This window comes from Ooceraea biroi, chromosome 11 (genome assembly GCF_003672135.1).
Source record: "Ooceraea biroi isolate clonal line C1 chromosome 11, Obir_v5.4, whole genome shotgun sequence".
Classification (NCBI taxonomy): domain Eukaryota; kingdom Metazoa; phylum Arthropoda; class Insecta; order Hymenoptera; family Formicidae; genus Ooceraea; species Ooceraea biroi.
In genome coordinates, this window is record NC_039516.1 from 11,122,078 (window position 1) to 11,148,227 (window position 26,150).

General features: G+C 43.5%; 1 protein-coding gene across 1 annotated transcript in view; it reads left to right on the forward strand.

Annotated features, from left to right (window-relative positions):
• Window positions 1–1,259: 1,259 nt before the first annotated feature.
• The window catches only part of LOC105278731 (protein single-minded), a 185,801-nt gene continuing 160,910 nt past the window's right edge, over window positions 1,260–26,150 (forward strand). Inside the window, exon 1 of the mRNA XM_026973956.1 lies at window positions 1,260–1,512. Coding sequence (XP_026829757.1) covers window positions 1,391–1,512 — 122 coding nt within the window. The 5' untranslated portion in view covers window positions 1,260–1,390. The remainder of the gene's footprint in view (window positions 1,513–26,150) is intronic.

Below are 26,150 nucleotides of genomic sequence, written 5' to 3' on the forward strand. Positions count from 1 at the left end.
CGTGAAAGGTTTTTAATTTCCGCGCACATGTGACACGATCGAATCGGGGAGATCTGATGACAAACATCCCCCGATCTGCCGCCGTCGTAATTTCGAGTTGGATATCTCGGGGTGTTCCGAGGCCGCTGCGGTAACATCGTGATACCGCGTCATGTGACTGTCCCGCAACCGGATGACAGTAACACCGAGTGGTACCGGGCGTCGAAAGGGGTGGCGTAGACGCTGTCCGTCGGAACAGTGAAGGTGAAGTTTATACGTGGCTCCAGACAGTGAGGATAAAATTCAGCGCGCGATCCGCGGGAATATCGGAGCCGAGGATGTTGCGAGCATCGCGTTCCTATCCCGCACTGAAGGCGCGCGTCATGCGCTACTGGCCAAGTGTTGTGGCACGGCGCGATCGTTGCTGATCCTCGAACGTTGTCTCGTCTAGTGGTGATGGTTATCTCTGACTTGGATTTGATTCTAGCTTGGATCTCAAGCCCGGAGCAGTGAGTGACTAAGCGATCGCCATCGGATCGTGCCGCGATCCTCTCAGTGACAGTGAACTCGCGTGCGAAAACAACTCTGGAAGATGATCTTGTGCGGTGCAATCTCGCAATCTTGGTGACATCATGAGCAACCGAGTCGATCCGGTCATGGGAAGTCCCCGATGATGGGCATTCTGTTTCATGATCTCGTTCTGTGAAATTTCGCGGGAAAGGAGACATTGGTCGACGCGGAAACGAACGTTCGTTCCAGTTGCTTTTGCAATCTAGCTCCTGTTTATCGCGCCGAGTGTCAATCGCCGCGCGATAACGTCCGGAAAGGATTCCGAGGAAGGATTCGCTCTTTCGGGAGGGCTTTGCGTCTCCACAGGAGGACACGATACCGTTGATAGTGGTCGCTCGAACGTCGCACGGTTGGCAAGGCGGAATTCGCAGCGGCAACAGCTGTCGCAGCTGCCGCGCCGTAATCGGCCGCGCGCGTACGGTAGTGTCATCAGGAGCAAGTGCCCCGACGCCAACAGCTGGTGGTGGTAGTGGCACCGACGGTGACAGAGGATGACGTAGCGTCGTCGCTAGAGGCAAGGGGCGTCACGGTCTGCACAGTGTACGCGCTGGACAGAGCCGCCTCGGCGGGGCTGGGGGTGGTTGGGGGTGTCGTCGGTGTCGGTGACGGTGGTGGCGGCGGCGGCGGCAGCGTCGTCGTCGGCAGTGGCGGCGGCGGCGGCAGTGGTGGCGCCGGAAGTGGCGGCGGGGGAGGTGGTGCACCGGGGATCGCCGGGATCTGTGGACCGCCGACCGCGTCCCTCGCGTCGACGGATTACGTGACGACGGTATGCTACCCCGCGGGATCGCAGCTCACCCTGACCGCCACTCACCCTCAGCCCCACGTCGTTGATCCCGTCGCGATGACGCCCACCTCGGCGCCGATGCCGACCCCGACGTCGGCGTCGGGCCCCAACAACCCCGTCGCCATGAGCCAGCTGGGGACCGTCTACGCCACCAAGAGACGGCGTCGGAACGGAAAGAGGTTGGTGCGAGTCCCGTTAAATCGATACGCCTAGTCGGAACGAGAACGAACGATGTCGTTCTATAGAAGGCAAGCTGGGGGGTTGTACGTACGATTGCAGAGGTTGTTTGGTTTACGTGTCGCAGAATGGCGCAAGGCCTCATTTTACTGAGATTTAGATTATATTCAGGATTATGTGCATGCATCTGGAAATATCGGACTGACAGGAAAATGCAACGATAAAAAAGAAGAAAATATCCTTTTTGCAAATATTAATATGATAGTATTAAGTATTAGCTGAACGATTTACTTAGGGAGTTTATTTAGGGAGATTATCGTGCTACTTGTTGAAAATCGACGAGTCTCGCGGTGGCGAATTCTGCTTGCGAGCAACAGAAATAGAAGTTTCATTAAGTAAAATTGAGTAAGGTATGATGACGTTGCATATCCATTCTGACGCAATTAGGCATAGTAGAGGATAGCTATTAACTGGATAAGGAAATAAGCACGAGGCCGTAACATAATTAAAAGCACAGACGATACTTTAAAAATAAACTCTTAATATATATTAAATATTTATTTTTACATCGCGTCTGATATAAAATGTAATGAAGAAAGCACTTCGGTAATTACAAATTATAATATAATAGAAAAACTGTGCGAAATATGTTGCAAACCTGATTCCGTCAACGTAGTTTCGTTTCAACGTTTCGTGATCTAACTGACGTTCTTCGCACGCTCGAGGAATTATCGAAACGACATAAGAAGCAAACTATACTTTAGGATTAGCTCGGAAAGGCTCCGAAGTATCGCGCTTTGAGATGCATATATAATTCACACGTCCGAAGCTCGTGCTAATGGGACCGAAGTCGGCCGCTGGCACGTAACGTTGTGCGTTCGCTCGTAAAGTTAATGCCGATAACTGATTCACATATACTCCAGTTTATCCAGTAGGCGTCTTCATGCGAGAGGCACGAGTGAGCTTTAACGCCACGCGCTTCACATCATCAGCTGATTACGTTTGGCCTATAGAAATTTTGATCATCTGGAAAACGGTGGAGTTTTCTGTCTCTTGTTGCGGAACGTTTCGTACCGCATCAGATTTGTTAGTTCTTTATAACTGCCCCTCTCAAGATTGCTTAAAAAATCATGCTCGCGCTAGAGAAAAAATATAAAAGCAACCAAATTTTAATTGTATGTGCTCACAACATTTTACATTTCTCAGTTACATTTATTTAATGAATATATATGAAAATAAGTATACTAATATATATTTCCAAGATCTTTATCTTTCTCTTGAATTTTCTCGAGTCTCTTGTTTCTGAAGATACGTATTTTCGAATGCAAGTGAAAATGCCATTGCGCCGTGATTGAAGTAACATTCTAGTCGCGGAAAAAAATAGCATTCAATACGCGGAGTGATTTTCAGGACGTAGTAATGGATGCGCCTCACAAAAGGTCGTCAGGCTCGTAACGTCGCGACTGATGACCGGCGAAATTGCAGGTGCATCACGGGTCATCACGAAGTGTTGTTGCTCGTGGATGTACGGCGAATTAGGAGGCAGAGGCCCGCGCAAACGGTCTGAATGAACCCGGCGATTCATCAGATACGAGATACGGTTATGCATTAACAATCACGTGGAGGAATAAGACGTGCACTCGCGTGTAACTTCGTTCTGTCCGTGGGCACGTGTATCGAGCTATTTTTCCCGTATCAACGACGAGGCAACGCTTCCTCCTTCTGTCTTTTTCAGTCTCACGCCAATTTAGCTTTTCTAGACGTTAGCAATCGCGGTTATAGTCGAGGAAACTTTGTCCGATGAAAACTCCCATCTGGTTAAAGACAGATGCGTTATTCGCTCGAATCGCCGGGTTCGCAGGCGACCGTCTGCTTTGCAACGTCGTTAGAGAATGCTCCAAGTGTGGTGCAGTTTGATTTTCGCGCGTGAATTGAACAGGCCCGCGGAATCTCAGCACGAGTATTAATAGAACGATTCGTTGGGCGAAGAGTTTTGTTTTGCACATGAAGTATTATATGGAGATATCAATTTACGGTTCATTTTTGAAATCTCTTCACGCGATATCTTAATGGCACGCTGACGTTGTCAGAGGCGGTTGCACTGGATTGATGATCGATGTCCCAAAAGTTTCGTTACTTTTAATCAGGCTCGCGTGCGTTAATGGAATTAAGATTGGCAGCAATTACACAGGAATGCTCTACCGTTGTTCCGCAGTTTGATAGCTCGCAAAAAGAAGTGCACGTATGTTAGAGCAAATCCGCGAATGATCAGGCAGCGGAAAACAGTCGACTTCTCAGAACTCTAGAACTTTGAGAGAGAAAGAGAATACACTTATCCGTATCAAATATCTAAAAATGCAATGATACATGACACACGAACATCCATCACTCGCGAAAACGTGACCTATTCCCGTAGTCAAAGTTCTCTTCCCCAAGGTACTTCTTCCCAACGTTGCGTAACCATATTCGGATGATCGATTAGCTCTTTGCAAGAGAATGCACGAAAGCGCCAAAGGGTTGGCCAGAGAGAAACGCCCGCATTAGCGAGTCGAGCGCTGGTGAACTTTTTCACGGTTTCCTCCGAGATCCCTCGGCTGCCGGCATACTGCTCGCGCTGCTTGAGAAATTAAAGCAATCTGCACGAATCGCGTAAGCTCTTAATCCTCGCTCGAGGATCTCGCATGTTCCGTGTCGTGCAGCTTCTTGGTGCTCTTTCGCGAGCACGCGCCCCGGCACTAGCGTGTGCGTGAATCGCGCGGGGGTCGCGCCTAGGATAATCGGCTGCTAAGCCGACAGAGACGGAGCGAGCCGGCTGATTGCGCAGAAACGGAAGAGCAAAACCCGCCGAGAGTCATCTCGCGAGTCCTCCGCCGCGTCTTCCGCAACCTTGTTAACCGCGGAATGGATCGCGGCTGCTGCAACCGCGCACCGTTCCGCTTCCAAATACAGAACGCGGGTCCGACGACTCGCCGGGGACTCAAGGCGAACGTGTGCGAAGGCTAGCCACTGATACGTATACGGGGTAGCCCATTAACTTCAACCACTCCGCGCGCTTGGCGTCCTGTGTGCCTACTTGGATGTCTTCATAAAGTATCACGGAACAGGAGGCGTGATTTATCTGTTGAATTAATTTTTGAAGGTCTCTCTCTTTCTCTGGATCGCTCAGTCTTTCCTTTCCGCAGCTCGGAGCCGCTCCGAGTTTTTATTAATGCATCACGGGTTTTTTCTCCGTTCGAGAAAATGTGATTTACATCGCGTGCATCGAGGATGCCACGAGGATCACCGTTTTTCATAAATCTTTTTGTATATTCAAGAAGAAATGGACGATGGACGGATGTGTGATTTATTGAATAAACGGTTGAGTGCGCTTTTTAATGAGAGTACGTGCGCGTACACGTCAGTTCCGGCGCTTTACTTTGATAGCAGAGGCAGCAATATATTTTACTTAAACAATCGCATCACAATAAATAAATATTAAAATAATGAAGAAAAATTAGCCCTCGCGCGCAGCTTCATTCGTGTAAAAAAAACCATCCTCGTTGATCACAGATACGTATTCCGATTTCATGAATTTTGGTATTAGAAATCTCTTACCGACAACTCATTTAATATAATACTAAACGATCTCTTATTATAATCTATTATAAATCTGCATTTGCAATGCAGCGTTAGATCCAGTGAAAGTCCGTGATCACTAGTATTTTCGTTCAAGAAATCTATGCACTAGCGAACCCCATCGTTTTTCGAGAGAGGATGTGCGATCGCGACGAGCGGACGCGGGTCCGCGTTCCGCAGCCCCGACAGGCGTCAGTCCCTCGACATTGAAGGCCTCCCCCGTAGCCACGGGACCGACGTGTCACGTTGAGTAATCGGCCGAACCCTTTTCCAGTTCACGTAGGTGCCTTCCTCCACGGTGAGGAGCGTACCCCGTGATCGCGCCGTGGATCACGAACGGCCCCGTAATGGAGTTTTAAACGGTCGTTCGGGGCATACGGGCAAACGATCGGCGATCTTCCTCTCATTCCTGCCCCTCGAGTCGCTTTTGATGCGACACGGGAGAGGAAGAGCTCGGAGGACGAGAAGGGGGGACGGGAACGGATGGAACGGGGAACTCTCTATGTTGGAGAATGCCTGCGGGGTTTCAGGCCGGCTTGCTCCCCGCGCGCGCTTCTTCTCGGCTGCTTCAGCTCCTTAAGATCCCTCGTCTCTCGGAGGAGTCCTTCCCTCGGGCTCCTTCCGCCGGTCCTAGGCGAATGCATCTTGGAGGGCACGTAAGCGCGTCCAGAGCGTCATTCCGCAAATTCCACCTCGATTCCAGAGCGTCGCGAATGTTTCGCTTTGTTTCGTTCCGTTTGCGTCTCGTTCGCAACTACACGAATAAATTATGGAGGTCCGCGGCGATCGATGCGACGATTGGCGCGTTAGCTGTTATACGTGGTGGTCTCCGTCCGATTTATGACTTAGTAACATTTTGAAGAAAGATGCCTGCAGCGTGCAATTTTGACGTTATTGCGATGTATCGCATAGATGTCTCGCGTATGTGTGATTAATATGTAGTTTTGATTCAGAATTTGCAATGCGTCCTGATCCTTTCGTCTTCCACGTTCAATCATCCAATAATTTTCTTCAAACATTCTGTCTCTTGCATTACATTGTTTATCTACCACGAATTATCAATCAACTCGACACGTAATAATGCACCGATGAAATAGTCTCAAAATCTTATGTGCACCATAAGATCTCAGCATATTTTATATCTCACGCTGATTCCCCTCTCTATCTTTTTACTCTTCGCTTCTCCTGCTTGCCAATTACGTCAGAGGCCTCTTTGACGGCTGCTTAACTCTAACAAGAAGTACCCGCAGCGAAGGTACCATCGAACCGCGTATCTTCGACAACCCCTCGCCTCTCTCGGGGCATCATGGGGCCTTCTCTTGAGTCCAGGCCGCGGGGATTGTCAACGTCAAGAGAACTTTATCGCTAACGATCGGACGTGGGGCCCGCTTGCTGTTGCTGTCGAGTTTCCCCAAAATTCCGGCGGGTTCGGGGAAGCGGACGAGCGCGCGGCGCGATGCTGCGCGCACGGTGCCTCGCCGCGGCCTTAATGACAGCAGCTTCTATAATTTGGAGTTTTTGAGCGAACGGCCAAATTACTGGCGCACAGGGAGGGATTACTGTTATTACACCGCGGCCGCGGACTCAGTCGAAACCTGATTATACTTCAGTCAGTCTCTCTCTCCCGATCTTGACCCGCGTTCGTTCGACTGTCAGCTCGTCGCTCTCGTTCGCCTCCACCACGACGCGAACGGGCGCCTCCTCTCGTTCCTTCCTTTCCATCTCTCTCGTGTTGTTTCTTGCTCGCTCCTGCGAGTGATCCTCCAAACGATCCTTTAACCACGCAAATCGCGCCTCGCCGCCCTGCTCCTTCAAAGGTTCGATCTAGTCTTCATCCATTAGTGGACTCTGAGATCCTCTTGCTCGACACCGGTAGCCGCGCAGAGATCTGCGTACCTTACGAAGGATCAGGTTTCCTCACAAACATGCACCTTTTGCCAAATTGGTCTAACGGATCTTGATCATTGTGCCAAACGTGGTGACTCGAATGTGGGAATCAGGAATGCGCGAGATTATTCTCGTAAGAGTAATCTTATTCAAGAGTCCTTTCTCCTTCAAACATAGTTTTTTACAGATATAAATTATGAGATGAGATATTAAATGCACCAGAAATTTATAAATGGCTACTTTTAAAACAATTTTGTTTTAAAAAATTTTTTTATTTTTCTGTAAATTATGGATTATAGTATTGATGAAAAAATAAGGAGGTAAAAGTTATTCTTCTTTTATTATACTAGTACAACACAGGCGCGCGCTATTTTATTTTTCAAATTAATAATGTTTTCGAATAATAATATTCATCTATTATTTATTATATGCACAATTATCACACTCTACCAAATTGTTAACCTCCACCCGAAGACATTTAACACGGCTTTTTTAAGAGTGGATTTGGCATATTGCGAAGAGTTTTCGACGATTGAAAATCCTTTAGATTTAGAAATGAAAAAGTTCTATCCATTAAAAATTTTTTCTTTTCCGAGGAGTTCTGTGCTATTTATATTGTTAATTGGCATATTGCCTAGAGTTCTCGATGATTTAAAATTCGTTAAAACAATAAATGAAAAAGTTCTAGCCATTAAAATTTTTTTCTTTTCCAAGGAGTTCTGTGCTATTTATATTGTTATTTGGCATATTGCGAAGAGGTCTCGACGATTGAAAATCCTTTAGATTTAGAAATGAAAAAGTTCTAGCCATTAAAATTTTTTTCTTTTCCGAGGAGTTCTGTGCTATTTATATTGTTAATTGGCATATTGCCTAGAGTTCTCGATGATTTAAAATTCGTTAAAACAATAAATGAAAAAGTTCTAGCCATTAAAATTTTTTTCTTTTCCGAGGAGTTCTGTGCTATTTATATTGTTAATTGGCATATTGCCTAGAGTTCTCGATGATTTAAAATTCGTTAAAACAATAAATGAAAAAGTTCTAGCCATTAAAATTTATATTATACGCTATGCGCGCGCTATTTTATTTTATTTTTCACGATCAAATAAATACACAAATTTATCAATATAACCGCATTGACAGCCACTATAACATTCTGACATTCACAACACGAAGTTCAAGCCACACGAAGTTCGAGCCACGCGAGATAACCAATCAGCGTCGCGGAAAAGAGACCTCAACTATTCGATAAAAAAGAACTTCAAGAAGTTACACGCCTTTTTTAGAATAGGATAGGACAAGCTTACCGCTATTTTGTCAGATTCTATCTTCTTGAAAGTTATGCGAGTATCTTTTACTAGATCTATAAAGAGTTGCCATTTTTCAATTATAGCGAGAGGAAGCAAAGGCCGAGGGAGTTCTCAATGAATACCGTACACATGTAACTTACGCAAAAGGGCACAGCAGGGCCATTCGAGCTGGGGTCGATGATTTCTTGATGGACAGCTGCCGTCGTCCCGGGTTTCGGCTGATTAGTTCTTAAGTAATTGCCGCGCATCCTTACGGCCTTATAACGTGCGTTTATAGCCTTGTAATGAACCCGCTTCTGAGACCTTTGCTCCATTCAACCAGACGGGGACCGTGGCTGAGGCCTCCGAGGCGTGTAAAGATTTTCGTTGCCCATTAAGCATCGGTGCCCGCGAGACGTTGCGGATTTCTTTACGCTATCGGCTAAACAGATCCGCAAATCGATTTTACCATTAACAATTGATGGCGAAGGCACCTCAGCCATAACGATCAATGAACCGCCAGAATACATTATACGTCAGAAACTTCGAACGCGTAAAGCTTTATGTGCAGGATATAAATAAATAATATCTTTTTTGTTAACTTTCCTTTTCAACTATTGTTTTGCTTCCCAAGGCTTTGTTGATTATTTGCAAATTACATCTGTGAAGTATATTTATATAAATTCTGTTAATTTATATTTATTGCATATTGAGGAGATTACATGCACAGTTGAAAAATTTATGTTAAAGTTAACAGATATCACATATCCCAAACGGTCCACATAAATTTTTGTGTTAATTTAACATAATATGAATATGTTAAATGGTGACACTAATATTATGTTAATATTTTAACCAAAAATGTATACAAACTGCGAAGTAATTTGAAATAAATTTTGTGTAAAATCAACATATTTTTAATGATAAAATTAACTCGAAAAAAAAGTTATTTTTACATACATCTTTACTCTCAACATAGTTTTCTGTAAATTTTAACAGATAAAACTTGTCACTAATAATACGGAACATATCTATTGTGTAAAATAAAAAATAGGTGCACAATGTGTAATTTTTACACTTTTTTTAGTTGTTTTAAAAATGTAACACTTGAGTTGAATTAACACAACAGCAACATGTTAAATTAACACATGAATGTGTTAAATATTTAACACAAAAATGTTAACCGGCATAGTTTTTAACAAGAAAACACAAATTTTCCAACTGTGTGAATATGCTTACGGCATCCCGATTAAATAAACACGAATATCTTTTATCGAAGAGGAACGCGTGTCTCTCTCACTCAACCAGCAGAATAGAGCTAGCAAGAATAGACTTGGTCGATTTTCCACACACGCCCACGATATCACTCCGCATTAGAGGAGGATATCGCTTACCTACTTTCTACATCGCGGCGTGCATGCTGTAATTTAATAGAGTCCCCTTACGTTAGCCAGCTCCGTGATGCGTTGCGCCCGTGTTGTAACGCGCATAGCCCGCCACGCGACAAGAGGATTATTGGTGGCGGTCATAATTCCCGTGACCAGCCACACCTAGCGGATTTAACACCTCGTATCCAATTATAACGATGCTCCTTGTCGCGTGTGTGATTGACTCACTGATCGCCGCTCCCGAAATGCAGGCTTCTTTTGTGTAGATCCGCGGATTTCATTATCATGCGTGATATAAATAATAAAGAAAATCTTGATAACGGTATCTTCGCGAAGAAAACCTTGATGACGATACTTTTGCATCTCGAGTGTGATGTATTTCATCGATTCATCGTACTCTGAAAGGACATCTCATTCGATTTCGCCACATTGGAGAACACATAGAATTGTGAATTCAGTGAATTCAGTGTACGTGACCGTGATCAAATAAATATGCACACCCTTTTGTCGGAGGAGAACACCTCTGTCTCTCTCTCTCTCTCTCTTACTCGCCCAGCAGAGTATCTCGTGTTAGTAAGAATAATGTTACGCGAATTAATAGCGCATCTATAATACACGTTATGCGATACGTCCGGGCTCTCTCAGGGAACGTCTCTGTGCATCCTTCGGGGCGCATTAAACAATCGGCGAGGTGCATCGCGCGCGTTCTCCATCCGTGGTCGGCCGGCCGGTCGGCGCAGCGAGCCTTTCGGCGTTTCGAGAGTGCTGAATGGGCCGCACAGCAAGGAATATCCGTCCTCACGCGGTTACGGCACCGTGAATAGAGCCATAACGAAGTGAAACGCGCAGGTGAATTTATGCCGCAGGAACGGAGGCGCCTGACCAGGAGACCAATAAGCGCCGAAACGCCTCTCCTTCGAGCCTCGAACGAAGAGGAGAAAGAAAGAGAGGGAACTGCCTTCGAAGCAACGCTCTCAAAGGGACAAGATGGATAAAAAAGAGCGGGAAAGACGAAGAGAAAGATAAAAAAGAAAGAGAGAAGGAAGGACAGAGGCACTGCATTCTCGTAGCTTGTGGACTTTGTAATTTCGAATAACCAATTTCGGCGTTTGATATTAAATTGAAGCACTCACGTGTGGAGACAATTTTATTTACGCGCTCGCGTTTTAATGGCAAGCTCTTTTTGCGTGCTCCGACTGACCAATATGAGAAACGAGCTACCATACTTCCTCGAGAACTCGATGTGCTGTCCAGTCGAGCGCATTGATACGTGAAATCCTACATGAAATATATACATTAAAATAATTTTATTAAACGTTAATTAAATGCCGATTCACTTACTTAATCGAGTGCTTCGAAGATTGAATAATTCAATTACTGCAAAAGGGACAGATATAAGTGGGAGCAGAAAGAAGGATTGAAAGACTTTACAGTAATTTTTGATTTTGAACATTTCAAAATTTTTCTTTATTTTTAATTTTTCAATATTTTTTAATGACATATTAAGTAAGCTAGAAATTTAACGCCGTTACAGTTGGACTATTTGTATTGCACGACGCAGTTAAGAGGCTGAATATGGAACGTCTTTATCGCGCATCGGTGTTGTTACTCACTGTGTTGCACCAGCACACGTACTTCAATCTCCGGCTTCCCTCCAACGAAGTCATACGAATTTCGTTACACTTTCTCAGATGGAATTTAAATTCTCGTTATCCGTTGCGGCGATCTGCCGCGGAAGAATTTAAATATAAATAGTCGCGCGGAATACGCGTGTCGCCTCGCGCTACCACGTGATTTCCACGGGGTACCACCACCTCTTCTTTTCGCCATTACCCTTTCAAATGTAACATTGGTAAGGCGTTTCGCGATGAAGGCGATTACGAGCTTTCCCAGCCATTAAACCCGTAGAATCGCCCGCCTCGGAAAGCAAAAGTAACGATGGTATCGTCGCACAATTCATCATCCCACTTGTTACTTATCGTGTGTCACATTCGCCGAATGCCTTTATTTCGTTTTACAATGCAATGCCACTTTTTTTCCTTCCTTATTTTCCTTTCGTTATCTCTCGTATGATCCCTGAAGCGAGGATTTCCAACGTACGAGGCAGTGTTTCGGTATCACGCGCACGTACGAATCATCTCGTCGCACCATGCGTTCTCTCTCTCTTGTATATGCAAGCAAAATCGCGAAATCGAGGTTTCGAATTCAGTTTTGTTTCTCGAATCCATCGCAGCTGAGGATACGGTGCGATGCTCCGGGACGGAATTCGATACTCCGTTCCGCGAGAAGAAGCGGCCCTGGCTGCGATCGGTAACGACGTATCTCATCCAGGCTCCGGGTCCGGGGCAGGACCGGCCCGGTGAGGCGCGCTATGTGTTTAACTATTCAATAATTCATCCCGCCATTCATCACCCCAGTCAAGTGTAAAATTTATCTTATTTTTATGTATTGGCCCCCTCCAGCTCGCGGCACCATGCATCAACCTCTTATTAGCCGCGATTTGTTTGGCGCGCGCGGCATCCAATCCCATTGTGCCGATTTGTCGAGGCGTGTGCGAGCGAGTGCGTTTCTCTAACCCGGGGACCCGGGGATCCGGGCCCCGGAGTAGTGTGCCCCTGTTCTCGGAAATTCGCGCGAATAAAAAACAGCCACGATCATCGGCCTCACGAGCGAACCGAACAGGTTGACTTTTCGCCTGACTAGCGCCGGCCGAATCAAACGATGCCTGCCTAGCGCCAAGCGAACGATAAACCCGAATTAATGATCCGTCCGGGTAATAATCCGGAATCTCAATGTGCTAGAAAGAGAGAGAAAGAGAGGAAGGGAGATTGCGGTATTGGTAGAAATTAGTAGCTATTAGTTAAACGGCTATTAATCTAGTCGAGCTTCTCGATCGATTGATGATTTATTCGACAATCTTGAATTCCAATTGCAATAAACGTTTTAGCGTTTTGGTGCAACAAAAGGTGGGCTTCACTTTTGAATAATTGCTATTTGAATGAGATTTATGCGTAGTTTTCATGCGTTCTTTGTTTTAAAATTGTAGAAATGTGAAAAGGAAATTGCATATTGTATACAATATGTAAGATATTATGTTTCACATAATTATCTTAATGATCGGTGAACTAGCTTGAGTCGCATAAGAATTTTGTCAAAGATCGTGAGAACGTACTCCGAAAAATGGGATTTAAATATTCGGCGTATACAGGAATACTCGTACTACCAAGTTTAGATTGAAAATTCCCAAGACGACATCATTACACGTAATTTACCTTGCGTCCTTCTTACAGATGACGAGTAGAACATGATAGCGTCGTTGTCGTTTTCGTTAATAGTCCTGTTGGCTATTACCAAATAGCTAATTCGTTATAGAAGGGCAACAATAATGTGATTTAGATTGCTAATAGTTTGGGCGAACTTTGATATTAAACTCCATCGAGAAACTTTCCTGTAAGCTAATTTTATAGAGTAATCGTGATTGTTAATAGACATGGAAAGTAGATTATCTAGCTAATGTAACTGTACATGTATCTCACTACAATTACAATTTTCAGCAATTTCTTCTTTGATTTTTCCACGGCATATAATTTGACGTCGTTCTTTCTCATGTATTTTCATAAAATTTGAATGGCGGAGGAAAATGTAGTGCATTTGCTACATTCGTCTTTGTATTTTAGCAATTTACTTCTCAATGATTTTCCTCAAAGTATAGTTTCATATTTTATTCCAACCGTTAAATATTTGCAAACAAAAAACGATTATTCTTAGATCGCTAAAAGCTATCTGATAGTCCTTAGGTATCGTATATCCGTACATCCGTTCGTTATTTAATCTAATTGTTGCGTCGGATATTAACATCCGCTCCGCGATTTTCACGCAGGAACCAATTTTGCTTCCGGCTGTTCGGGATCCATCCGTTCCTACGAGGCATCGGGCGGAGCGGCCAGGTTTTTGTTATTTGCCGAAGGTCGATAATTAGCCTCGTTCCGCGGCAATTTAGTCATTTATTCGTTACACGGAGAAGACGCCGGCGTATGACACCAGCCGGGCCGGCCGTTCGGTTTCTCGGCGTAGCAGCGGGCACTTCCGGTGCCGGGCAGAGGCAGGCATCTCATTGTCATTACGTCACCAGAGGCTGTCATTTGCTTTTTCAGGCGTCCGTTTTTCTCACCGCAAGGATGGAGGGCTTGATGATCGTAATTATACATGGCTAGAGCCTCGGAGAAAGACGGCCAGCTTAAGGCACCGGCCGCGCGTGCGTGTGTGCGATTCCGCTTCGAAAAACGCGGCCGATCGAACTTCCCCAGCACGGTACGGGGAGTCGCTTTGCGAATTAGCGGCGTGCTTAATCCCCTCGTCTATTTGAGCATGCGAATGTGCGAGAGTTATGGGGATGTTAGGTGGCAGAAGTAAGAAGAACTTCAGGAAGCGATCCATCAAGGCCTCCTTGCCGCCGATTTGTGACGCGGCTGATTTATAATAGTTTACAACGCGAGTCTCGTTGGCGACTTGAAAATTAAAAGGAGATGTTGTTGAAATTATTTATTTATCGGGGTATATAATGGTCTTGCACATTGTTTCGATGCTATCTCTCATTCCCGTCATAGTCCCTTTGTAAACTGCACAATTCGTAGCTCGATCCCTTCCCCTCTGAATGCGTCTTCCTAATTAGGCAATCCTGTCATTAGTTCGAGTACCACTGCTGGCCCTTCTTTCGTGACAGCATTCATTCTCCGTATCGCAGTTTGTACGCCCGATGGTTGGCGTATCCTGAATTCGCCTTCCTATTTAGGGTGTGGCTTGCTCCCTGGACGACAAAATTGCCGTTTGGTGCCAGAGCTTGCAGGTTCAACGAAATTAACGTATGGAATCTTTGTGTCTTCGACACTAACTAACCGATCGCAAGATAATGTCAGAAATTGAGTTAAATCTTAAAGCTACTCCAGAATAATTGCAAAGTGATCTCTGGTATCTTCTGGTAGTAAGATGGTAAAAATACATAGTAACTTAATACTAGTAAGTGGTAACTTGCGTTCAAGTACTTTTAATAATATAATTGCATTTCTTGAAACTTGATTTAAATCAAGATTTAAATATTTAGACATTATATATAACGTTAATATCAAATTTCATTTCGCAATATTCGCAAAATTAGCTGATAGATACATAGAACGTCAACTATAGTCATCATTCATGAAATGGATTAAATATAAATCTAAATAAATTTATATAAATACCATTTTATTTGTATACCTATTTGAAAAGTTATATATCTTTAATAAAATGAGTGGATGAGTTAATCCGGTGGAATAAAAAACTTGATTTTATTGCTAAAATGCATAACGACTAGCAATCTGTAATCACTATTCGATCGACGTTGCTGTAGCGAAAGAAAGGGTTCAATGAGCTATGGACGTCTTCATTTCACGATATGCAATCGAGTTAAGAGAAGCCTTGCGTTTCGATGCGACGAACGCAACGCGTTGTTCAGGACAAATCGCAAGAACCGATAGTTAGATCGACGTCGCCGTGCCGCGCTGCATCCCTTAATTTCACCATCCGCTCGTTTCGGTAGAATTTGCATTTGGGGAACGCGAGATTGGTGTTACAAAGATAGAGCTAATGCTCATGGGGCGGCGAGCCGCGCCGTATAAACACAGGGTAGCTCGAACCCCCTTTCTGGCTTCATTATCTTCTGTTCTGCATTGCGGCTTTACCTCAAGCTTTCCATTTTCGGCATGAGTTAGTATGAATTAGTCCGTCAACCACCGAAACGCAGGATCGCACCAATGCGATTATTACTGCAAGTGGATCCTTTCTTGAGGAGATTTCTGTTAAGGGATGAAAATCAACCGACTAAATTTTATTCAATTCCTTGCGATCGTTGGTATGATCTTTGTTATTATCTGTAAATTATTTTAACTGTTAAAACGTGCCGATTAAATTTTATTTTAAGGAGCTCAAGCGAACTGAAGTTGATTGATTAGAACGATTGAATATCGTGCCTAGGAGGGATGAGGGGCGGTCCACTTTTCTCGTCATTGCATCTCGTTCTCCCCTCAATCTCTTACTGCTTTGACTGATTCAGTGAAAGGCGGCGTATTTGCGTAAGGACAGTGACATGGTGCGTATGATTTAAAGCGCCGACGAGTACTCCATCGTTTCTCGTCGCAGTTAATTTTCTTACAAGGGCCCACTGATTATATCGCGGTGGCTAATACTGGTCGTCGATCGCCGTTATAAATATTCTCCCTTGGAGGAGACTCTCGTGGTTGATCTCGTGCGTCGCCGATAAATCGGTGATCGCGTATGGCAAATGATTGATTACGTCGCGGCATATTTCATGTATCGATGTATCACGTGAATATATAACATCGCGTGCCTGTAAAGGACACGGCTGGTGATATTCTGTAACGAAACGTGCAGCTCTACCTGCCTTTTTTTCCTTGGCGAAGGAAGCGCGTAATATATGAGTTTAACTAGTAGCCGCCAGGATCCCGACTGACGTAATTTGTTTTCCGCAACGTATAATGATGTAAATTGTGCATACTGTAATCAATTTGCGTTGATACGTATATACACACAGCACGTATCGTAATCGATATGATGCACACGTACTTTAATAGCGCAATTTATGATCGTGTTCTCCCTCTCGCGAAATTGAATCGTGGATAGGCACGCGGGAGTGTGTGCAATCACTTGCATCCGAGACGAAGTATTTAACGTGAAATCGCACATATTGAAATTTCTGCAATTTTCACATCAATGTGAAAATATTGATATAATACACGTCTCGCGAATACGAATTTACGAAATAATAAATGTACTTTATCACGTGCGCTCGCTTATACACGTGGAAATAATTGCATCTATTAGAAAAATACCACATTTGTCAAAGGACAGGAGACCAATTTCTATCAAATTGCCGAACGAGCGACATCCTCGTGGCAAAGGCTTAATTACTATTACCGCACAGTAGTTGCGTGTACGATATCTTTTACAACGCGCATTGTGCCCCTATTATCCCCGACCGGTGCCATTACGGACTGACTTACGGTCAGCGAATGACTTTTAATTCACGCGAAGAAAAGAGAAAAAAGGAAGAGAAAAAGGAAAAGAGAAGAATTACCCTCGCAGAGTCTACACTGTGTCGAATTCTCGTCCGTGCAATTAACTTTCAGGATCCAACTCGGAACCGCGCTGCATCGCGAGCGGGTAGCAATTAAAAAACTGTCGGGACGCGCCCAGATTTAAAGACGCTCAATTGAAGTTGTAATAACAGTAATCGCGTTCACAGATAATTCGCGCTACATACTTAGTGAGCGCGTATCAACCGGGTGCTGCGTTAGGCAAAGCCGACATAATAAAACGCACGTTTTCAGTTAATTGCAGCGTAAAGATGAAATGCCGCAGATGCATGTATCTGACATGTAAATTCTATTATTCGAAATCGTCGTTTCGCGATCGATACGGCGATGAGGATTGCAGTATAGTTCCATCCAAATCGAAATATATCGATTCGATCGATATAAACGTGTGTCCTGATTGATAAAATCGTTGGAGTCTGCTGGATAATAAATCCAGCATGACTTTGAATAGAAATTATATATATATATAAATTTTAAAATTTCAGTAAACAATCTGAATTTAGTATAATTTATATATATATATCTCTTCGTATTATTTTTCGAAGCATTGGAATATGTTTGATAACGGTTGGCAAAATGGCCGCAATCTGCGGTGCATCGAACGGAAATGTATACAAGAAGGCGTATCCGCAAAGAGTTTTATGCAGCTGCGAGTTGCGTTTAGAGGCAAGTGGCGTAAAATAATTCCGCCTGGCGTGCCGCAGCATCCTCGCTAACTTACACTGGATGCTCATTTTGCGCCACTTACCGACAGTTACGGTCTTGCGCAATTAGAGATAGAGCTCCTCGGCTGACGTTTAATTAGCTGCGTTCTACGAGAGGCTGCGGAATCAACGAGTGTTTTCGCATAACGCAGAAACGAGGAAGTACGCGAGGATATGCCTCCAGATCGACAAAATGATCGCCATAACCGCACGAAAGTCACCGCTGACGTTGCTCCAACATTCACAAACCGTTTATTTTAACATTTTAGGATTAATAAAAAACAAATTTATTACTAATTATTTTTATTACTAACAAAAAATTCCATTCTATTTATTCAAAATTATATTTTGAAGCAAGCAGAAACGTTTTGGCGTTTTAGTTTCTAGTTGGCTATCTTGATTTCACTTCTCCTCTTCTGCGACAAACTTCTAATCAAGGCAAGCGGATTCTGCCTGTTTCTCATTGCCGGGACTTACGTATTCCACGTGGAACGGAAATGTGTCCTGCGAAACCGCAGGATTTATTGGCAGGATCTATTTCTCGAGCGGTTCAAACGCCGAAAGGCCGAAGAGCCAATATTACTGATGCTACTGCGGATTCAGCAGTTACGGCTGTTTTACTCGGGCGTTTAATAAATGACAGTGGAATACAATGGCGAGCCGGGCCCATGAATCGGTGGTTACAAGTCCGAGGATCAAGCGTTCGCGTCAGGTACATAAATATAGATCGTTCTGTCTCGAAAGCACCGACTTGTCTCGCCATGAGTACTCACCACCGTGCTCGACCACGGCGATACCAACGGCTACCACTATCTCGATACCCCTCCGCACCATGATCGCGAGCGTATCATTACCCCGCCTAGTGGCTAGCTCGGCAGATTACACGTCTGCGAGCCGAGTTTGGCTCAAGCTGACCCGACCTAACTCGAATTTGTAAGAACGATTGCGCCGAGATTTGCATGTCAGCGAGAATAGCATATTGGTTGTCTTGGGCAGTGAGAAAGCGAGAGAGAGAGAAAAAGAAAAAAGAAACGCGTACATAGTATTGTCTTCGATGCTAGAGAGCGATGACAGAATAACGCCAATTCGTTGGATTTATTGAGGTTCTAAATCCAGATATTACTTGATGTCTTTTGGAGATGTGTATCTTCGAAATTTAGGATGTGAAAGTGGAGAGGAAAAGTCTAGAAAGCAATTTTTCTCAAATTATTTGCAATGACTATTTTTATTATTATTATTGATTACATTTCGTAATTACGTTCACACTAGTTGTTAAAAATATTAATAAATCTTTCCTTTATGCATACTACATATTATGCTAATTTTGTAAAGCAGCGCATTACTTGCATTGCACAGCTGCGAAGGATGCATCATTGATGGGAAACGTGACGAAAGTGTTTTATGGGATACGATGTACGAACGGAGACTGTCGCTCTAATTTTGTGCATTAATATAAATTTTATTTTTTCGTGCAATTGGGTTAAATAAATCGCGTTGAAGCGGCAGTGACTCTCCTCGAATGCCTGCCGGAAGCAGGGCCGTCCGCTCGTGTCCCACCTGCCAGTACTGGCGGGCATGAAATTATGCTAATTAAACATATCGAGCAACAAAACAGCGCTTCGCTCTCTTATATTTATATGGGCGTTGCCCTGTAATGCCGTTAAAAATATCTCTCAACGGAAACGTACGACAGCAGAGAAATTCGCGGAATCTCCGGAAGATTAAATGAATTTTTCTTAATCGTGCGTTTCAAGCAAAAAAGTCGTCATTAGAGAATTTTATCCATGGTGGTCACGTCTGACGAGAAAGCCAGCTGATCGAGCGAGGAATCTCTGTTAGTTGACTGTACATTTATTGCATGACGAAACGTCAAAACATTCAATTCTCGCGCGGTAATTGAGTAAGAAAGTGTCGGGGATGCGATTTAACGAGCGCTCTACTAATTAATAGAATTATGGTCATAATGCGCGCACCAGCAGGTTGTCGATATAATTGTCTAATAAAATTCAAAGCTCGATTGCACATCATCCATAAAATCTCACACCGTGGAAACGGAGAGGGAGGGTTGCCTTGATACGCATGCTAATTTCGCTTTACAATAATTTCCTCCAGTTGATGAGGTACGGAATCGCACATTTACTACTTAATCTGTTGTTATTCATCGTATTATTTCGTTCATCAGTTAACAATTAATTAAGCAGCATTCTTGGACGATACGAGTTATTTTATTCACGGCGTGATACAGCGGCAAAAAGTAACGCAGTGCCGGAGCGATAGTGAAAATGGAAAGATTCATCTTTGACTTAAATTTGCTTGCGTATCTTCGCGATTACACACACGCGAATACATGCATAGATGTACGTGCGCGTCGTTTACCTTATTTAAATAAAATAAGCGGCACATGCACACACACACGCACACATATACGCACAGAAATTATGGTGTAACGCACAGAAATTATGAATTAAATTTTAATGCATATAAATACGGGGAGATATGCAAATTTCTATTGATAACTTCTTCGTACCGTTATCGGGAAGGACTCGCCGCGACGTGAGTGTAATATAGCGGCGGCGGGGGGTGTACTGTGTAAACTTAATCTAGGAGCCACATTTTTGGCTCCTCTCCGATTAGGATCTGAGAATAAACATAACTCAAAGATACATTGTGGCAGTGATTACAGGTAACAAAGCTCAGATTATAATCATTACGGGCCAGAAAGTTATGGCACTTTCTCGACACGAACGTACGTTCGCTGCGTAGCACATTGTCGATCGTCGGGGCGCGATATAAATAATAAATGCCCGTTTCATTAGTGGGGGCCTCACGCTCGTCCATTTTAATATTCACACAAAAGTTTTAACGTACGCTCTAAACGACCGTTTATGCAGCGCGTGAACGTGTAACGTGGTTGAAACAATAATATCGTTAAAGTATTAATAAATTAATTAACACAGTATACTCCAACATTAATAACTGCTTATATTTTCAAGATCAATTTTTTCGGTTTACTTAAATTATGTTAACGACTTTTATTAATTAAATATTAATAATTAAATTACTATGTTAATGACGATTCGATCATAGACTTGACAGGATGCGACACAAAATCTGACGTTCCATAGAAAATGAACAACTTTTAGTAAACGTTAACGCATTGATCACAACTAAAATTTTTGCTGAAGGAGGATTGATTAAAAAAAGAATTAATCCAAGAATCTTTAGAGAAAAGGACGCTTGTGCAGAAGTTCCGGGACGGGCTATGTGTGTTGCGTTGAGATCATTTGCACTCGCTCGACATCGATGGAGATGAAATCGTGATCCTCTCCCGGCGCAGCGTACGTGTATATTTCAGATTAAATCGTAGTGGCTGAGAAGAGAAAAAGAAAGCCGCCAGTTCGTCTCCTCTTGTGATCCTCTTGTGATTGTGCATACGGCGATCGGTTTTTGCTCTCAGGTTTGCGTCCCTCGACCGAGTCGCTGCCTGAAAAATCAATTGCTTTTAAGAATGATCTGTGGACGCGGTTGCAACATGATAGTCGCGCTGTGGTGTGTGCACACACTGGGCGTAATTCAGTATTATCATTTTAAAGGCCTTCTTACGGGAACATCCACTTGCGAAACGTCTGTAATGCTACCGCTAATTTCTCTCTCTGCGAGCAGGGCGTGCATAAAACAGTTATACTCTGCATACATATGCAACGTTTAGAATTTTCTAGATTAACTAACAATTATATTGATTAAAACTGATGAAAATCACAATACAGATTAGCTGGAAGTTTTAGAAGCGCTTGTCTCTCCGAAACTCTCTAGAAAATTAATAACTCGACAGTTTTTGAGAATAAGAAACGAGCGAGAAGCAAATTACAATGTGTCTCCGCGTAAGCCAAGTAAATGCGCGAAGTTAAAGTAAAAAATGAAAAGTTTCCTTCAAGCTGGAAATACAAGCAAAGCGCTCTTGAACATGATGTGCATTTGGGAGTAAAATAGAGTCGCTCGCTTCATTTCGAGATCGTACTTTATCCGGAAGGCAGGCAAGAAGGTAACCGCGATAAATTCCGTTTGTTTCGTGCACGGCGCGTTTCGCAGGACGACGGAATTTCCAGAGGGAAGTTTGTGTCATTTTCCAGTCCCGGTCTGTCTGGAAAGTTCCCGCAAATTCCCGCTCGCTAATAATTCGCAGGCATTCGGTCCTCACAGGCGGCTATAGACCGCGAGCGAGTGCTCGGCAAATTGTTCTGGATAAAACCGTCCGCGAAATTACATCCTCGATTATGAGACTTGGGGACGCGCAGCGTAGGATGTCGAAATTCTTCCTCGTCTTTGTCTTCGTCGCAGTTTCGTCCGAGCATGAAACTCGCTCCGAAAGTTTCACGGGATTTTCCGCGGTCGTGGAAACTCATGCTCATAGCGAAATGAGCGACGGTATGGCAACCAACCTATGGAAGTTTTGCACGCACTGCATACGTCAATTACCGCGCCGAGATATGGAATCATCGTGATTGTTGCTCGCCGCCAGCGTAAAATCGCCCCCGGAGAATTTAAGAGTTGTGCCTGCGCGCGTTCGCCGATAAATGTCACGACTCATTGAACTTTGTGTGGATGCGTCGCTCGCATTCGTTGCGCGAACCGTCATCGTAATTACGAAGTAATAGCCGTGTAAACCGAAAGAAAAGCATGTTACTGTAAATTACGTAACGAATGCTGCTGCTCCACGCGGAAACGCTGCGGTTTCTCGCACAGCGCCAGAGTACTTCGAAAGTAGCAGTTCCTGCGTTACTTCGTGCGTTACGCAATGACACGCGTAATGAAACGTTTTAAATAATATCTGAGTCTGAGTCTCGAGCTTGCGTGATCTCGCGCGCGCGTCCGAGTTCGCGAATCGCGGTCTCTCGCGTCGCCAGCGGAATTTCGGGATTAACCAGTCCGTGCTAATGAGGGAATCTGAAGTCAATTAAGCACGCCGGCAATGATGTGGACTTGATAAGGCAGGGAAACCAATGAATATGCAAACTATTATGCGACCACCTGCTACACGCCTTTTCGTGGGCCGTTACGTGCGCGCAACGCGCGCGTGTGTTGGAGCATTAGAGCCGATACGGGATACGTGTATCGGGATGTGAGCAGGTTTCTCTATTCTTTATTTCTACTCGCGAACCGACACTGGCCGGGCACTGCGAGCGAGTGATACGTCATGCGGCAAGTTTTTCAAGTCAGAATAAGAATGAATAAATCAAATTGTCATTAAGACAGTTCGCGTACTGTAGGAATTTTAATAAACTTTGTTCCGCCTCGCGTTTCAGCAATCTCTGGCTCTGAAAGCCGAGGGAAGCCATCGCGAACATAAATTGCCGAGCTGCTCCCTCTTGGCGTACGAGTCGAGACGAGAAGCGTTTCACATCTCGCGGCGACGATCCTCAGCGTTGTCGGCTGCTCTCGGTTTGTTCGATTCCCACATCGAGCCGCACTTTTACGTATTCCGTCGATCGATAATTTGATTTGCTTGAAAGGAAAAAGAGATATACGCGGATCGCTCGTCGAATCGGCCGTTGGCACCGCTCGCTCGCTTGTTCACTCGCGCGCGTTCGCCAGCTTAGCCGCTGCGCGCGTATATCCATCTTTGCGCGCGCGATGTAATCCTAATGGTCGGACAATTTGCAGAGGCGTGCCGAGTTAAAGTCAGACTCTCCTGCGAAGTTCCGCCGCGCCGGACTCGAAAGTAATGGCCTGATGTTACTTAATATCCACTGTAGACGCACTTATCTCAGATATGCCCCAAAGGGCCGACGTATTTCCATAGTTTATCGTGCCGCATAGTCGCGTCGTTCCACCAACTCAGAATCTACTGCGGCGCAGTCGTAGATTTTAGGAACATTTGCTTCATTGACGTAACTTTTGCTTTAGTACTCTTTAGTAGAAAGAAAAGTGATGATATGTAATGGATGAAAATTTGGGAATTTAGTTATCAATTCTATTGGGTTGGCCAAAAAGTAATTGCGTTTTTTTTATATAAATAAAAGGCGAATTTTTCATGGGAAACAAAAACTTTATTAAACAATATATTGTCCATTTTGTTTGATTATCTTTTGCCATTTTTCAGGCAACTTCATGATTCCGCGCTCAAAAAAGTTCTTATCTTTTTCAGCAAAAAACAATTCCAACAACGATTTGATATATCCTCATCAGCAGTAAAGGTTTTACCATTCAAGGCGTTTTGCAAAGAACGAAACAAATGGTAATCTGATGGTGCCAGGTCTGGCGAATATGGTGGATGTGGTAACATCATGGTAACACATCCCATCCAAGCTGCAACAATTTTTCACGAGTGACCAAACTTGTGTGTGGTCTAGCGTTATCATGGTGAAACACAATACCTTTGCGATTCACCACTTCTGGACGTTTCTGTTTGATGGCATCATTTAATTTATCCAGTTGACGACAGTATACGTCTGAATTAATGGTTTGATTCCTTGCAAGCAGCTCAAAATATACAATACCTTTAAAGTCCCACCAGACTGGCAGCATAATCTTTCTTTGGTGAATATCTGCTTTTCAAGTGCTTTCAGCAGGTTCATCACGCTTGCTCCACGATCTTTTTCGTTTGACGTTGTTGTAGACGATCCATTTTTCGTCGCCTGTTATCATACGTTTCAAAAATGGATCATTTTCCTCACGTTTCAAAAGAGAATCGCAGATGTTAATACGCTTAGTGAGATGAATTTCTTTGAGCTCATGTGGTATCCAAATATCGAGCTTACTAATGTATCCAAGTCGTTTTAAATGGTTTTCAACACTCGATTTCGATATGTTAAGATTCTCAGCAATTTCTCGTGTCGTTAAACGCCGATTGGAATCGATCAGTGCCTTTATTTTGTCATCATCAATTTCGATTGGCCTTCCTGAGCGTGGTGCATCTTTCACATTAAAATTTGCAGATCGAAATTTAGTAAACCAATTTTGACACTGCCGCAGTTTTAAAGCATCTTCGCCATATACATGACATAACTTTTTATGAGCTTGCACAGCGTTTTTCCCTTTTCGGAAGTAATAAAAGAAAATATGACGAAAATGTTCTTTTTGATTTTCCATTTTGGAATCGACGGCAAACAAACAATTGTTAACGAAATCGTGTACTTTCTTTTTCTAAAACAAGCTTGAACTGTGAGTTGTTAACCTACATAATGAATTTGCGGTTTAGAATGAAGTTAGTTACATTTCAAAACATGTATGTCCATCTATTGGAAAAAAACGCAATTACTTTTTGGCCAACCCAATATATAAAACTGTGTACATTTTATATTTTATTTTATTTGAATTATTGCTAATCTAACTGCGTTGAGTTTTGGATAACGCAAAAGATTTAATGGTGTGACATCGATAAAGTAAAATTTGTTTTGAGATTTACTCAGTTTAATTATCCATTATGAGAATATAGAATTATTAACAGAACTGAAATAAAAATTTCGAAACGCGTTCAGATCGTATTAAGACGATATTTAAATTTATATTTGCTCTCGGGCCGCGTGGCCTGCAAGCTCGTTACGTACAAGTCCCGACAATGATGAATAGCATATACGAAAAAATTGCGAATACCTTCCACGGTGATTTTCGTCGATAGCCGCGCGCTCGGCCGCGGCTTCATTTTTCCCCGGCTAATTTCCGGTTAAGATGTGGGTTACGATGGTGAAGCTCGAGCACATAAGTCTCTCCGGTATCAGTGGTCCCCTCTCGTCTCCCTCTCTCCATCACCTTCTTGGCTATCATCCCTTTCCACTCTATCTTACGCTACCGTAGAAACGGAAGTGACCAATCCTCGGAAGTGCACTAACGCGCGTCGCTTCAACAGAAAAAATTTAGTTTCACGTTTACATCGTTAGGGAAATTTATTAATTTTTTACTTGTCGTGACAGTATACAAGATCTTAAAAAACTGTAAGAATCTTGAAAAATGCTTTTTTCATACAGATAATTGCTACTTAACGTTTGCGTGAACCATGGGATGACATTACATAATTTGATTAGGCAAATTTAAATTTCTATTTTTATGCAAATGAATCAGGAAGAAAATCTGTCTGAAAAATCTATGTGTAAAATATGTTAAAGAGGGTAGCACAGTTAATTTCACCAGCGCGATAACCGATTGAGGGACTTAATATGGGATTTTTGAAGTCGCCGTGATATCAGCTGTCGTAGTAGGTCGCAAACTTATTTCTTATCTGCCGTCAGGCCTCTCCCGTGACGTTTAACGTTATCGGCGACGTAAGGATTAAGTTAGTTAATTAAATGCATAAATTTCGTGCGCTGTGACACGTAGGCCGAGGAACTGAATATTTGAATCGTTGTTCAATTGCATATTAGCACGCAAAATTTGCAAATTAAGTAAAATAATATCGCCCTTCCCTATTTTTAAATAAGATTGCTGCGTATCGTTTGCATGTTGCTAAGCTACCTCGTGTCACTACCTCAGGCGCTATTAAATACATTGCGAGATTGCTCCAATATCCCTCCGATCGAGAATATACATGAATGTTCATTTGAATCACGCATAATTTAATAAAGTTTAAGAAGGGTAGCTCCGTTTTTATTAATTGCAATGATAATTTCTTATCAAAA